Consider the following 16,689-nt stretch of genomic DNA (forward strand, 5'->3'; position numbering starts at 1 on the left):
AACATTCATATTCCCTTTCAGTAATTGTAGTGGGATTCAGAGAAAAAGCAGACTAAACTTGTGCATTCAATCTTCCAAATTTAACTGGAAAACACTCCAGTGTGACATTTGCTGGTGCCCTGAAGCACCGCCACAGAGACTTATCTGCTGCCGATTTAGAAAACTTCACCATATAATGAAGAACTTGTATAACTCCAAATTGCCCCGCATCTAAGCATCACCAGGAATGCAAGAATGCATGACAACCCGATGACCTAAGGGAGGGTAGGCTCTTAAAGTTTGACCTAATTTCTACCCAGCTTCCCCCACATTGATTTCTCTTTGTTGTTCTCCTGTAGGGTGTGCACCTCTGCCTACCCAGGGTGCTTGTATCTCACTGCTAGAAGTAACCTGCCACTTTAAAAGAAAAAAAAGCCACTGAGTGACCTTCCTTAGGAACGGGTTGCTAAGCTGGTGTTTTCGCTCTGAGACATGGCTGCAGCTTCCCGGGGAGGAGCCCAGGGGCGTCCCCAACACTCAGCATTTCCCTTCGGACCCTTGGAGAAGATTCAGCAGCACGACCAGCCCTTTCCACTTCCATCCCGGAAAGCAGAATCTGCAAAGTGCCTTTTGTAAAGTTTCTGAAGGTAAATCAGTCCTTAACGGGACCAGGGCTGCAGCAGTGGTTTCCTGTTTTCAGTTGCGGGGCTGGGAGTTCAGCCTCTCCATGAGAATGGATTTCATGAATTGTAAATGTGGGGGTTGGAGATTCTCATCATTATTTATATTTTTACTTTCTGGAATGGGAACGTAGACCGTTACTTGGTGGCTTTGATTTGAGCTGCTGTCTGGTGTCTGGTTTCCAGCAAATGTAAGTCCGGTACATCACAAGCCCTGAGTGGAAATCCTCTCTGACCACCAGTGTGTGAAACATTGGTTCCATGTTGCGTTTCTGGGCCTTTTAATTCAAACTTGTTCAGGGGAGAAGCACTAGTTACTGCAAGCTTCACTTTTCTTGGCATTAGACAGAGACAGAGAGATTAACCACAGGTCTGAGACTCGCTTTGCTTTCTAAAAAACTTTATGAAAATCTAACTGGCTGCAACTTAAACTGATTGTTTCCCTTCACTGCAGAGGTGCTATGAAAAGCCAATAAAGTGTAATAGGAAATATATGCTTGCTATTGCATTTTCATATAGCCATTCTTGCAAATAAATTCAGTGCCAGCATGAAATCTCTCTCTCTCTCTCTCTGTCTCTCTCTCTCTGTCTATATGTGTGTGTATATATACGTGTGTGTGTGTGTGTGTGTGTGTCCTAGAGTTCATTTATAGAATCATTCATTCAAACATTTATTGAGTATCAACAATGCACAGGCAATGTATTTAAGTTTAGGGTGTGCAATAATGAATTAGACCAGGTCAGAAGCTCAGAGTATGCTAGAGAGACAGACCTATAAACAGATGATAATAGTACAATGATCTAAGAGCCATAAGAGATTTATTTTAAAAAAAAGAAAAAAACCACTCAGAGCACAGCAGAACTACTTCCAGGGAAGGGCTTCCAGCACTTACTACATCATGTAAATACATTGGCCATATATCACATAGCACAGCTCAAATATGGTTTTCATGTGTACTCTTGGAGGACAATATTTATCAAGCTGACTAAATGGTTCAATAAAGCTATTTGTCACTAACATTATGCTAAGGAAAGCTGCAGCTGGAATAACTTGTGGAATAAGACAATGAATCCAAAAGGGTGTATATGGCACCTCCCCAGGTTTCTGAGGTCCAGGATGGGGCCGTAAATGCTCTCGGGGTACAGGGGAGCAAATACTCATGGGCGTGAGGGCAGGAGGCTTCAGAAGCACTATAAATGGAAGCAGCAAGGCAACTGCCCCAGGCCCGGCTGGAAGGAGGGGAGAAAGCACAAGGGTTATCACCGCCAGAGGTTGCAGGCTAGAACTGAGGGGACAGGGTTTGAACATCACCTAAGTTCTTTCTCATTATTCCTCTTCTTTTCGGCCAGCTCTTTTTCCTCCTCAGCCCTTTCTTCCACTGTCCCTCTCTGCTTTCACCTTTTCTTAATAATAACACCTACCAGTATTAAGAGCGTGGTCCATGCTATGCGTTTCACTACACCCATCCTATCCCTTGTAAGTAATCACCCTTCAAGGTAGGAAGTCTGATTGAAATTTTACAGAAATGTGTCTCAGAGAGGGGAAGGCATGGATCCTGTATCACACAGCAGATAACTGCAGTTGGAATTTGAACCCAGCTCCATGTAATTTTTGGCAAAGTCCTCACTCTTTCTTTAAATCCATGTTTTCACTGTTCTGGAGTAAGACGTGGATATCATATTATTAATATTTTTTAAGTAGCCAAAGTGGACATGTATTGTATACAATGCAACCTTGTTCCTATACCTTCATTCCTTTTTCACTACACCCTGGAGAATTCATCACAGGGTCTTCTAGATATGGCTCTGATTTGCTGACGACCCTTAGGAATAGTCCATTTGTTCAGATGAAGGTGTCAGTACTTTTCCTTGAAAAATGTGTTTAGTTTTCTACACTGAATTAAATAAATCTTGACTTAACACAGCCTAAGCCCTTTCTCAGTGGTGCAATGCTTTACAGCTTTCAATTGCAAATATTTCCAGAATAGTGTGCTGACATAGAATAGTTACTGATGTCGTTGCAAAAGCAAGAATAAATGTTGAGATGAAGGGCAGACTGGAGAGGGGGCAGACTCTAGAATTGCAAAGTCTTCGGTTCACGTTCTGAATGTGACATTTAATGATAGCTACAATCTTGGACAAATCATGTAACCTGTCAGAGCCTCAGTTTCCTCATGGACCAATTGAAGCAGGTACCGCTAAGCCAGAAGGGTTATTGCGAGGACGAAAGAAAACACATATAGAGAGATAGCACAAAATAAGTGTGCAGTAAACCATGGCTACTTTGATGTTACCAATAGGAACACATTAGCAAGTGCTCAGTGAGTATGATGATGACAAGCTGCGTATTAAAGTTGGCAGGATTGATTTATCTTTTCTTAGCAACAGTGTTCATAGAAAAATAAAGTTCGGTGTCATTTGATTTCCTTAGAAACTCATTTAAAGGTAATGATTAGAAAAGAATGAAGAGCAAGGAAAATAACCCTGTTACCTTTTTCATTTTCTATTTCTACTTTTTTCTCTTATATACAGTATTTTTTACTTTCTAGAGAACCTATTACAGTTTTAGTTACTAAAATATTTCACAGCTGTTTCTTTTCCAGTTCATAATGACCAGAGTTGCTTATTAGACAGCTTTTGTGTCCTTTTGCATTTGATTTTTATGACCTACCTCCTCATTCACTCTAGGTTACCTTCTCACCTCTCTATTTTCTTAACTGCTTTCCTTGTTTCCCTTCCTCTATTTTTTGTACCCTGGGAGGACGTGTGTACAGGAGACAACACAATTTCAGGCGCTTTATTTCTCCTTAACATGCTAATTCCCCAGTAGGGTCAGCGAAACCTTGAGCACCTCAGATGAGCTGCTTACATGACCTGACCGAGTCCCAGCTAAGATTTGGATTCCATGGATATTAGGAAGGGCTTATGATTTGTCAGTCAGGCGCCTGTTGTTTCTCCACGTTCTCCCGTTTAATCTTCACAGCAGCCTAAAAAGGACAATGGAGCTGTAAAAAGCCCTGGAATGTGGCCATGGAGATGCAACCAATAAAAGTAGTGGCTTAGTCATTCATTCGACAAATATATACTGAGTGTGAATTGCGTGCCATAGTCCTAGGCTCTGCGGGTGAATGATAAACAAAATAAGGTTCCTGCGCTCTTACAGCTATATTCGAATGAGGACGGGCACATTAACAAGCAAGTATATATGTTGAGTGGTGATAAGTGCCGTGAAAAAATAAATCATCGTAAGCCAGTTAGGAGTCTCAGATGGGTGCTGGGAGGAGGCTGTCACTGTATTGTGAAGGGTCAGGGAAGAGCTCTCTGATAAAATGAAATTTCAGGACAGACATGAAGGAAGTGAGAGAGAGAGAGCCATGCTGCTATGTTGGGAAAAAGAATTCTAGGCAGAAGGAACGGCAAGTGCAAAGGCCCTGAGGCAAGAGGATTCAAGTGCAAATCATGCAGGGCTTTGTATGCCTTTGAAAGGATTTTGGATTTTACTATGTTGACAAAGGGAAGTCAATGGAGGATTTCGAGGGGAAGAATGTCATGATGTCACTCAGATTTTTAACAACCCACTCTGACTTCAATGCGGTAGGCAAGCAGTGTGGGAATCTGAGAAATTAGGAGGCTCTTGCAGTCGTCTTCATGAGAGAAGATGAGGATTGACCAGGGTGGTAATGGTGGAGGTGCTTAGAAGTGATTGAATCCTGAATATAATTTGAAGCCAAAGTTGGCGGGACTTCTGAGGGATTGGGTGTGGTGTGACAGGTGAGAGTGAGAGAGGGTTAAGACTTACTGCCAAGGTTTTGGGCCTGAGCAGAGTGGATTTCTGTTTATTGCAACAGGGAGATCGCAGCACAAGCAGGTTGAGGGGTCAAAGCAAGGAGCTTCATTTGGGGCATGCTCAGTCAAGGGAAGGTGTCCATCAGGAAGTTACGTATTTGAGTCTGGAGATCTGGCGCGGTGTCTGAACCCAGGAGGCAAATTTGGCAAGTATCAGGATACACATGGTATTTAAAGCCAAGAGACAGGAGGAGATGGCCAGAGGAGTGAGCACACACAGAGCTGAGCCCTGGAGCACTCCCGTGTTTCGTGTTCCGGGCAATGAGGAGAAACCAGCAGAGGCGATTGATAAGGAACAGCCAGTGGGCAGGAGGAAATCCAGGAAAGAACTTATTCCAGAAGCCAAGTGAAGAAAGTATCTCAAAAGAAAGGGACAGGTCGCTTTCATCACTGAATGCCTCTGACAAGGTCAAGAAAGATGAGGATTGAGAAGTGATCACTGGATGTGGCAATGCAGGGGGCACTGGAGATACTGGCAAGAGCAGTTTCAGGGCATGCTAGACCCCCTCCCCCCAAAAAAAAGATTGCAAAGAGAGGGAATGTTTTTGAGGGGTTTTCCTATAAAGGTTGAAAAATTGAGCAACAGCTAGAAAGAGAAGGAAAGAGAGGGCTTTTTTAAAGGAAGGAACAAATTATGGCACCTTTTACACTCACAGGAATGAGCCAATGGAGTGGGAAGAAATGATTATCCAGGCAAAAGGGGGTGGGGATTGTTGGGGTCAAAGTCCTGGAGGAGGGGACAGTGATGCAGCCCAGTGCACAGCAGGGGGGGTGGGCAGAGGGGACCAGGGGTGATCTGCAGCAGTAGGTGGAAGCCAAGGGAGTGACGTGACTCAGTGAGGAGGGGCAGAGGGGCACGTGGAAGTCCTCTCTGTTCTCTTCTCTTTATTCAGTGAAATGAGAGCCAAGGTCAAAGGCAGAGAGTGAGGAGGGGCAGGAGAGAGGAGAAGTCGTGGAAGAGTCCTTCCAACGAGGGTCTACTCCAGGGACAAGTAAAGCCAGGGTTCTGCAGACAGAGGGGTCTAGCATCCTTCCTTTGTCTGCTGGTGCTTAGATTTCCACCAGTCCTGGGTCTGCAGGTGTTGCTGGGGCACAGAAAGTCTACTCAGCACAAACACTTCCCTCACATCAAGGCCAGCTTCATACGTGTCCACAGTGAGAAGAATGACATTTCATCGATTTCAAAATGCCTAACTTTGTCATTGTTCTTTTTCAGTCAGGGATCCATTGCAGCCAAAATGAATCCCAGGGAAGAAAAAGTAAAAATAATTACAGAGGTAAGTGGCAGTTTAGCTGCTCCTAGGAACGTGTGTTTGTGTGTGCATGCTCATGTAACACATGTTTGTGAACAAGGTGGGCCAGCAACAGCATTTATTGCACATGTTAAGAGGAAAAACTTTAGACAAATTAAATCTAACAAAGTTTAATTGGGCAAAGAATGATTTGTGCGTTGGACAGCCCTCAGAACCGGAGGAGGTTCAGAGAGCTGTGCTCTGCAGCGTCTATGGATAGAGAGTGGAAGTGAGGTCCAGAAACAGCTTGATTGGTTACAGTCAGTGTTGCCGTAATTGAACATGATCTGATGTGTTGACTACCTGTGACAGATTGAAGCTCAGCTGCCGTGATAAGCTGAGATTCAGCTATGTGCTACAAAAACATACCCCTAAATTAGGCTTTCAGTTAGTCTCCTAAGTTAGGCTGCAGTTTGCTGTGTAAGGACTCAAAGTACAGCTGCATCCTCGGGTCAAGTTTAGTTTAATTGCACACTTACTATGAAATGCACATGGAAGCTGCTATGTCAGGCATGTGGTGGGGTGGGGGGTGAGTATGGTGAGGGAAATGCAACCTTGCAGGCACTCCAAGATCTCACCTCTACCTGAATGCCCTGAAGCTGTTTTGTCACCATTTCTGAATTCCAACACATGGTAGCTCTGTTACTACCTATAACTGGGCCCAGCTCTGCCTGAAGCACACTGATTTCTGAAGAAATTCAAAATGAAGATTACTATTGTAGATTATAGCTGCTAATAAACTCCTCTGCTCATGGAGTCCTGCTATTTCTAACTCACTGTGTACAAAAACTCATGAAAGCAATGCCCAGACCAGAGAAGGGAGGCTGTCTACAATTTGGAGACTGAAGACCACTGAATAGAAGAGAGACTTCTTCCTAGGCTCAAGGGTTCACCAGCTTAAGACCACAGAGGCAGAAATGGAGACGGAAATAGAGATGATACGCTGTTTCCAATGTAGTGCTTCAAGAAGCCTGAGGGAACCCATTATAAAACCATGCAGATTTGCTTTAAGCAAGATATCAAGTACTGGCAAAGCACATAAATCTTTATTTGCTTATTCATTCATGCGGCAGATATGTTTGGTGCCTCCAGTCCCTGAACAAAACCCTGTGCCCTCATGGAATTTACATTCTATCTCATTGGAAGTCCTACGGGAGGGGTTTCCTATTGTTCAAGGATCAAAACGTTACTGGAAAGCAAAAGATGACCTAGACTTCTCACAAGTCCATTCTTAGCCAATAAAAACTTAGAATTGAATTAAGAACCATACATACACATACTTGCACACCTCAATGTTTTTATCATCTTGTAGCCTAGATTGGTGAATATCTGAGCTAAGAACACTCCCGATCTGGTAGACCCTGAAGAAGGCCAGAATGAGGCTGGTGCTTCTACTCAGAGGATGAGCCAAGAGGTCAGGCCACACACACCAAGGAAAAGCCCATACCAAGCCCATGCTCTGGTTGGGACCTCAGTTCTCTGCTCTGTAATTGAACTTTATGTCTTCCCTAACCCTAGTGGCCAAGGGGAGTAAGGAGTAGCTGCAGTCTGGTCCAGCAACCTGCATGACATTTCTTTGAAAGCTTGTATCTTTAAAAATCCATGTTGTGTGTTCCAACTTTGTTTCAGTATAAAAACAAAAAATTTCCAATTTTAGGGGGGAAGCAAACAGTCTAATAAATTTGCTGTGCCAGGGAGAAGTTCTGTGTTTATTTTGCCTAGAACATAGTAAGCGCTCAATAAATGTTATATGCATGAATCAGGACCTAAAACAAAGGCAGCTCCAACATCATCTCATTTATGATGTTTCAGTTTGGACACAACTTTTCAAGAACATGTCTATTTTGAGAAGAATGGGTGGTGCTGGCCACTTAGATTGCATTCATGGTCCGTCACTAATGCTCTGTTAGTGGATGGAGGCCCAGGGTCAAGATGGTGACTTTAATTTGATACCTAAAAGTCATACCCCTCTTCCTCTCTTAAGATTCTCTCCCTCTTCCATTTGCCTTTTAACAAAGGAGTTCATTGAAAATGATGAGGATGCAAATGTGGGAAAGCGGAAGAAGAATTCAAAGGTGCAAAGACAGCCAAGAAAGAAACAGGTAGGAAGTGAGGAGAACTGTGTCTGTGTATTGTGTCATCCATCAACAACTGTCTGCACCCTCAGGGGCCACACAGAATCCACCAAGGGAAGGTCCCTCCCGTGGGTACCAACTTTTGGCCTGCTCTGGAGGACTGTGAGGCAGGGAGGCAGATGGATGGTCCAGAGTGTAGGACTCTGGTGTGGGGTCTCATAGATTATCCTCACAGTAAGGCTGGGGTCCGTGCTTGGAGCATTTTTCCTCTAAGTTTTGTCCTGTTTCCCGAGAGAGACATTTTCATTGAAGGCCATGAACTAAAATAGGCAGTAGATGGCAGTACAGGATTACAAATCTTGGAGAACTCCCTCCCTTTCCAACTCCAAGCCTGAATCCCGCCTTAGTCTAAGCCAGAGACCAGCTCCTCCCCCGCCTCCCTGCAGGAGTTCCCCTCTAGGTTGGGAGCATCTCACCTGGGGAAAGGTAAACCTTTTCGAGGTAAGTCAATTCCCTTCATGAGGAAATGTTATCCTCTGAGAAGGGAGGCAGGGAAGCGGCTCTTGTGGACGGGCAATTTGCTTGCAAAACTCGAGATGCCAGCAGGAAAGAGGAGGGTGAGAAGCGCCATTTTGAGCCAGCAGTCACGTGAAGGGGCTGCCTGCAGAGAGGGGTGGCCAGAGGAGGAGGGGAGGGTGCCGGAGGGAGAGCCCAAGGCAGGGGAACCTCCCTCCCTGCTCCCTGCTTGCCCAGCACACTCCTGTTGGGGTGAGCCAGGCAGAGGAGTGGCTTCAGCCTTTCCTGCAAGCTGGGATGGAGCCGCCCAGCGGGTGGAGAGGCACTGCCCAGCCACGTGGGCCAGGCTCTACTGCCGCTCTTGGAGACTGGGAGAGTCCCACAGCCAGACGCAATGCTGAAGCTTTAACCCCTTCCTGCAGGGTCAGTATGCGGCTCTGCAACCCAGGGCATGGGACCACCGAGGCAGCAGATGAAAAGTGTCAAGCCCTGAGCTGTAGAGTCACAGGCACAGGGAGTCGCAGGTGACCAGGGCTTAGACTGAACAGGAAGGAAGGGGAGAAGGGAGTAGAATAGCTCTCAATTGCTGAGCACTTAGGGACCAGGCTTGGAACTTTACAGGCATCGTCTCTATTGGGGCATGGCAAGAAATCTAGTTCAGGCTTTTTTTAACCCCAGCTGCAATTCCGAATCACCTAGGGAATACTTAAAGATGCCTTTAATAAGGCACACCCCAGGCCAGCTATTTAAATCAGACTCCTGTGCTTTGCACAATGCCTCGTTTATACAGGCATCCTGGTGAACTGGCTCTTTTTATTTTCCTTCTCTTACAGGTGAGAAAGCAGTGTGTAAGGAAGTTAAATAACTTGCACAGAGTCCCACAGTCAGTCTGAGTCTGGAGGCAAGGTTTAGTCTGCCTAGCCCCAAGGGCATCACTGCCAACTTGGTTCACTTGTTTCCTCCTCTGAGAGTTTGGGGACGGAATCACAGGCTATTCTTGGGGGCACCCAAAGGGTAGACTCAATATTTGCCTTGGATCATCCAGTGACACTTTCGCTGCTGTTTCCAAACTACTTAGAGTTGGAAACAGATTGTTTGATTACAATTTTCCTCTTTCCCTTTCCTCCAAATTACTGTAGAGCTCTATACATTTTACCTAGAAAACCTGAAAATCATCATGTTATTTTGGGATGCCTTGGTAGTTTCACAAACTTCCTGGAGAAATTTGGGTGTGGCACCACATCTTTGGGGGGTGCCCATGGTGACTCAGGTGACAGGGACTACAGATCTGGGTAGTACTCAGGCTGTCCCCTCATTGGTGACCCACCATCCCAACAAAGGAACTAAGTCCACTAAAGCCCTGGAAGTCTGAACCTCTGACCTTCTGCCCACAGCCGCCAACCACTGGCCCTGACAAAATGGTGTCAGAAGAATCCCACCTTGGCAACCAGCAGGAGCCGGCACAGGACAAGCCCCAGACTCGCCTTCTGAGTGTGACAGCCCGGCGGGGCCCACGCAGTAAGTGTTACTGTTCGATTCAGCTGGTACTTGTTAACTGCCTACTGTGAGCTCAGCTCTGAGCAATATGAGGGGTTTTTGTGGATATTTTCCATGCCTGGCCACGGCTGCTCCACCATACTTTGCCCCGGCTCTGCGGGTGCTATTCTAGGTTAGTGTCTGCCTGGGACACAGGACACAGAGCTTACGGATGTGTTTCCATAACCAGGTAAGTTAGGAAACATTCATTGGAATGAAAATTAAATATGTGGAAATTCAAAAGGAGGATGACCTAGTTAGGGAAGACATATGTCAACCAAGTGGGGCTGGAATCGGATGTTTGGCAGAAAGGATGGAGGTTTCTGAGGCTCTTGGTGACCTTGCCCTTGAGGACATCTACGCTTCTCCCCCCACACACTCCCTTCCCCCTTCCAAGACCCTTGGTCCATATATTACAGCATTTACTCTTCCTGGGTTCGGGAACATCATTAATTATCTGCTCAGTGTAGGAGAATAAGGACTGCTGACTTGTTTTTCATAAAAAGTGGATTAGGCGGGAGGAGAGGTGTTACACTTTTCCACTGTTACATAAGTGTTACACTGTTGTTACACTATTGCCCTGTGGCAGAGCTGGGGAATAAAGTAACTGTTGGAAATTAGAGGACTTTGGAAGCCAGAAGATTCTTAGATTGGAAAAATGTGGTTCCAATCTAAGAGCAATGATACAATGAAAGCTGTTACGAATTAGTAAAAACAGAACCAAAATTTATCTCATATGTCTGTTTCTTTTTCTAACTGCTCAAAATTATTTATTATTTAAGATTACAATTTGTCAGCTCAGGCTGCCATAACAAGATAGCACAGACTGGGTGGCTTAAACAACAATGTATTTATTTGTCTCATAGTCCTGGAGGCTGGAAGTCTGAGGTTAGGGTGCCGCATGGTAAGTTTCCAGCGAAGTCTCTCTTCCTGGCTGGTTGGTGGCCTCCCTCTTGCTGTGTGCTCTTCTTTGTGCATGCGTTGGGTGAGGGGGTGGCTCTGGTGTCTCTTCTTACAAGGACATTAATTCTAATCCTGTCAGGGCTCCACCCTTAAGATCTTATCTGACTTTAATTACCTCCTATAGGCCCTATCTCCAAATATAGTCACGTTAGGGGTTAGGGTTTCAACATATAAATTTGGAGCGGGAAACATAATTCAGTCCTTAGCACAACCATTGGATATTTAATTATTTATTTTGAAATCAAGGGAGAAAAATGCCAGAGGAAGTGGCCAGTAATAAAGGCTCTGTGGCATGAAAAATGGAGTATTTATCTCAAAAATGGGGAAAATATTATCCACTATGACTATGGGGGTGATTGTGAGGATTCATTCAAAATATAGATGTGGAAGTATTTTAAATATTGTAGAGCATTAGATAAATGCACAATAACAAAGGCGTCTGAGGGTGAGATGAGAGACTTAATCTGTGCATTAGTCAAAAAGAAAAAAGGCAACATTATTTCTGACTTGGAGAAAGGGGACATATGGAGTAGATACAAGGCTAAGACTTGCTGCTTGAGCCAAGTCATGCCCAGTCCATATCTGGGCAGCCCTGCATGGAGCTGAAAGCTGTTGCTGATTTGGCAGCACTGGCGGACCAAAATGTAGAGAAAACATCCTTAGGAGTGAGGGGTGGAGTGTCTGATGATAGGGAGCCTTTGTGGCCAGGCATCAGTCAGAAATGAGAAGTCAAAACCAGCAGAAAGTCAGAGTCTCAGAGTCAAGATAGCAGAACAGGTATTTGTTGTAATAGATCAACACACTTTAGAGCAGGGGATAGACAGGAAACAAGGATCAATGAGTGGTGGGAGAAACATGGCAAACTGTGGAGCTGCCCTAGGCAGGGCAAGCGTGGCCGGGAAGGTGACAGGAACAGAGCTCAACAGTGTGTAGGAGTCTCATGGGAGAGAGTGGGGTGAAGAGCATCCCAGAGGAGGGCTTGGAAACACACAAGTGTGTGTGCGGAGAACACCAGTGGGTCAAGGGCAAGGTGGAAACAGCAGTATCTTTTATGACCTAGGTTTGGAAATCACATGCCAGTGCTATTTGTTAGAAGCATGTCCCTAAATCCAGCCCACATTTAAGGGCTCATCTTTTGAAGGAAGGAGTGTCAAAGAATTTGTGGATGTATTGTAAAGCTATCACGTTAAAACTTTCTTTAACAGTTTCTTTAAAAACTTTCTTTCTTTAAAAACTTTTCTTTTTCTTTCTTTAAAACTCTTCTTTATCTCACTTTTGTACTCGGATCTCTGTAATAAGCATTATATAACATCCACATTGTCTTTATTTCTGGGGTCTGAGGCCCTATGCAATTTTGACCCTTTCCATTGGATCTTCCACTCTTCTCCAACCTGCCCTGCTTTGGTGGACTCCTCCCTGGCCTCCGAATGCCTCCTGACCATCAGAGCATCTCCAGCTTTGGTTCCCACTTAAAAAAAGTTCTCCACCTATCTCTTTATTAAGCTTGTGACTGAAAGACAACCAAATTGTAGCAATTAAGACCACAGGCTTTGGCATCAGACAGGTGTGGGTACCAGTCTCTACCTGTCTTACTCCCTTAGGCAAGTTCCCCAACTTCCCTAAACTTCAGTTTCTTTATTTGTAAACTGAGGACAAGAATAGAATGCCTCCATACTACCACAGAGTTTATATTCGAGTTGGGGAAGGGATGAGGGGGAAAAGAGAATACAAATGAAACAAACAGGATAAATATACGGTAGGGCAGGTGTGAGAAGTGCTATAGAGAAAGCTAAAGAATGAGCTGAACAGGACTGCAGTGGGAGTGAGAGGAAGGGGAGCTACTTATAAGAGGAAATGAGAGATGTCTGAGGGGAGAATGTTTCAGGCAGTGGCCTTAAAGCAGGAATGTGCTTGGTATGTTTAAGGAACAGCCAGGAGGCTAGGGCAGTTGAAAGAGAGTGAGCAAAGAGGAAGAGGAAGGACATGAGATCACAAGGGAAGAGGGGAATTGTGCCCAGCCTCGTGGGCCCTCAGACCTTCAATCTGAGTGAGATTAGCATTGCTGGAGGGCTCCATCCCAGGACCTATATGAGACTAAGGCTGAAGGCTTCTGTGCTAAAAGTAGAGTTTGGAAGGGACAAGGGCAGAAGCACAGAGACCACCTAGAGGCCAACAGCAAAAATCCAGGTGGGAAATGGTGGGGAATGGGATCAGGGTGGTAGTGTAAGTGATGGAAAGAAGTAGTGAGAATCCAGGTATTTGGAATGCTCCCACCATGGGCACCAGCAGAATTCTGCCCAGTATTGTGTTCTGCTGTGACAGGGCAGCACTAAGTTCCAGTGCGAAATTTCTCACTTGCTTTATTCTCCCTCTCCCAAGCACACAGATTCTCCTTCCATGCCGGTTGCCTGGGGTTGGGGAGGAGTGATGTAGGCAGTGTTGGACTGTTCTTTCTACCCTCTTCAATGCCACTTTCCTTGTTACTATGTTAAAACTATTTACTGTGATTGCTCACCTGATTTTTTTTGGTTCTTATAAAGGTGTTTTCTTGTGCAAATAATTGCTCAACTTGTTACCTCTGTAGGAAGGGTGATCATACAGAAGTTTCTCAGTTTAATGTAGCCCCATTTGTCTATTTTTGCTTTTGTTGCCTGTGCTTTGGTGTCATTTCGAAGAAATCATGGCAAAATTCAACATCAGGAAGGTTTTCTCTTAAGTTTTCTTCTAGGAATTCTATAGTTTCAGGTCTCATGCATAGATCTCTAATCCATTTTGAGATAATTTTTTTGTATATGGTGTGAGGTAAGGGACTAACTTCATTCTTTTGCATGTGGATATTCAGTTTTCCCAAGACTATTTGTTGAAGACTGGCCTTTCCCCATTGAGTGGTCTTTGTGCCCTTGCTGAAGATCATTTGATCATATGCCCAAGGGTTTATTTCTGGGCTCTCTATTCTATTTCATTGGTCTCTGTGTCTGTCTTTATGCTAGTACCACACTGTTTTGATTACTGTGGCTATATAATATGTTTTGAAATCAAAAAATGTGAAACTACCAACTATCTTCTTTTTTAAAATTTTTTTAGCTATTCAGGGTTCCTTGATATTCCTTCAGAATTCTAGGTTCGATTTTTCTATTTCTGCCAAAAAAAAAAAAGAAATGTCATGAGGATTTTGATACAGATTTCAATGAGTCTATAGATTATTTGGGGTAGTATTGACATTTGAACAATAAAGTCTTCTCATCTATAAACACAGGGTATCTTTCCATTTATTTGTGCCTTTAATTTCTTTTAGCAATTTTTTATAGTTTTTGATGTACAAGTCTTTTGCCTCCTTGGTTAAGTTTATTCCTAAGCATTTTATTCTTTTTGATGGAATTGTTTTCTTGTTTCATTTTTGGATTGTTCATTGTTAGAGTATACAAATGCAACTGATTTTTGTGTGTTGATTTTGTATCCTATAACTTTACTGAATTCTTGATTAGTTCAAACAGTATTTTGTGGAATCTTTAAGGTTTTTTATATGTAAGATCATGTCATCTGTGAGCAAAGACAGTTTTTCTTCTTCCTTTTCAATTTGAATGGCCTCTCTTGTCAGGCTTAGTTGTAAACATGAAAGTCTTCCCTTAACATTTAAAAAGGGGTGGGGGTGCAAGGGTGGTTCAACATATGAAGATGCATCAATGTAATACATCACATTAAAAGAATGAAGGACAAAAACCACATGATCTTCCCAATTGATGTAATTTTTTTTGGTCCTAATTGCTCTAAGACTTTCACTATTCTGGTTTTTTGGGGGAGCTTGAGGGCTTGTTGGGGTTTTTGATTTTCTTTGAGACAGGTCCTCACTCTGTTGCCCAGGCTAGAGTGCAGTGGTGTCATCATAGCTCACTGCAACCTCAAACTCCTGGGCTCAAGCAATCCTCCTGCTTTAGCCTCTTGAGTAGCTGGGACTATAGGCATGTACCACCATGCCCAGCTAATTTTTTTTTTTTTAATTTTTTGTAGAGACGAGGATTCGCTATTGCTCAGGCTTCAATACTCTGTTGAATAGAAGTGGCAAGAATAGGCATCCTTGCCTTGTTCCTAATCTTAGAGAAAAAGCTTTCAGTTTTTCACCATTGAGTATCATGTTAGCTTTTATGGGCTTTTCATATTGCCTTTATTGTGTTCAGGCAGTTTCCTTCTATTCCTAGTTTATTGAGTGTTTTTTATCATGAAAGGGTGTTGAATTCTGTCAAATGCTTTTTCGGCATCAATTGGGAAGCTCATGTGGTTTTTGTCCTTCGTTCTTTTAATGTAGTGTATTATATTGATTGATCTTCACATGCTGAACCACCCTTGTACCCCCCACCCCTTTTTAAATGTTAAGGGAAGACTTGCATGTTTACAACAGCGCCTGCCAGGACAGGCCTATTAACCTGGGCTGGAGCTAATACTCTGCGTAAATGGGTCCTGAGGCTCTCCCTCATGGCCAACTTATAAACACTGCTCACCTACATCTTCCAAGGCAAAACCTCGGATTCAGTGGTCTCCTCATCCCTAACAAGAAAGTTCATGCTCATGGATTGATGCCAAGAAAGCTATAGGTCTTTATAAGATCATATTCTATTTTATTTTTCTTCTCCAGGCACTTATTGGTTGACCTGAGGCTTTTACCCTCCAGAGAGAGAGAGAGGAGACAGACAGATGATAAATCTGACAACTTTGAACTCTGAGAACTTAAGACCGTATTCTGAGCTAGGCAGCAAGCTGGCAGGCACCATGCTAAGGTCTTTACATGCATTATATTATTTAATTTTAAAAACAGTCCTATTATCAGGCATTGTTTAGGAGATTAAGGCATAGGTTAGGAGATTAAGGCTCAGTGAAAACCAACAGCCAGAAGCAGTAGGACCAAAATTCAGACTCTAATCTATTGACCTCCAGGACCCACGTTCTTCATCGTTGCACTGTAGCATCATTGTACACCCACAAACTTAACCCTGGTTGATCTTTGGAGCTAACGATTCACAGTTGCCCATGGAAGGTATTATGGCAATACTACAGCCCAGCCAGCAGTGTCAACAGGGGCTCCAGGGACCCACCGAGGACTTTTAACATGGGGCAGAAAGCCATCAAGATCCTCAAGAAGAATCTTGAGTTTTCACAAGATTGTCAGTCTGGCTGTGCCTCATTTATTTCTAAAATGAATGGCACTCAGGAGATCACCCACCTTTCCACCATCCTAGAGTTACCCATTCCCTATTTGGAGTTTTTGTTTATTTCTTTGTCTTATCCTAGCTACTCATCTTTCACAAATCAGTATATACCTTTGGAAAGAATAACCCCTTTGCAAAGCATCCCCCATGCCCCAGTGTGGGCTGAGCAGACCTACTCTATGCTCCCAGGCCCTTGTACCTGCATTAGTGTCCAGAGGCATCTTTTCATTGTCACACGGCCTCCCCTCCTCCACCAGACTTGAAGTCCTTGAGGGCACAGACTGACTTTCCACTCTGCTTAGCACAGCGCTGGCATGCAGAGGGGACTTGCTAATATTTGCTGAGTGAACAGAGCCTCAAGGTATCCTCTCTGCTTCTTTTCCTCCAGGGCTTGCTCTAGCTTAGGGACACCTGCTTACTGCCCGACCGCCACGCCCACCATATCTTTCTAACCAGGTCTGCTCACCTGGATCCGGGTGTCTGACTTCTCCCCTGACCTTTTACTTCCCAAACCTTTCTAGGGTCAGTGCTACCAGCCCAGCTCTTCACCTTGAACCTGTGACCCTCTGCCAAGCCTCCTACAAGGCTCCAAGTGTTGTCG

The 16,689-nt window shown here is 44.2% G+C and overlaps 1 protein-coding gene across 1 annotated transcript in view; it reads left to right on the top strand.

Moving 5' to 3' along the window:
* The first annotated feature begins 462 nt into the window (after nt 1-462).
* Nucleotides 463-16,689, top strand: part of CC2D2A (coiled-coil and C2 domain containing 2A) — a 128,746-nt gene continuing 112,519 nt past the window's right edge. Inside the window, exons 1-4 of the mRNA XM_012638399.1 lie at nt 463-626; nt 5,726-5,782; nt 7,816-7,899; nt 9,783-9,906. Of these exons, the coding sequence (XP_012493853.1) occupies nt 5,744-5,782; nt 7,816-7,899; nt 9,783-9,906 (247 nt within the window). The 5' untranslated portion in view covers nt 463-626; nt 5,726-5,743. The remainder of the gene's footprint in view (nt 627-5,725; nt 5,783-7,815; nt 7,900-9,782; nt 9,907-16,689) is intronic.

This window comes from Propithecus coquereli, unplaced genomic scaffold (assembly GCF_000956105.1).
Source record: "Propithecus coquereli isolate 6110/MARCELLA unplaced genomic scaffold, Pcoq_1.0 Scaffold13, whole genome shotgun sequence".
In the NCBI taxonomy this organism is placed as follows: domain Eukaryota; kingdom Metazoa; phylum Chordata; class Mammalia; order Primates; family Indriidae; genus Propithecus; species Propithecus coquereli.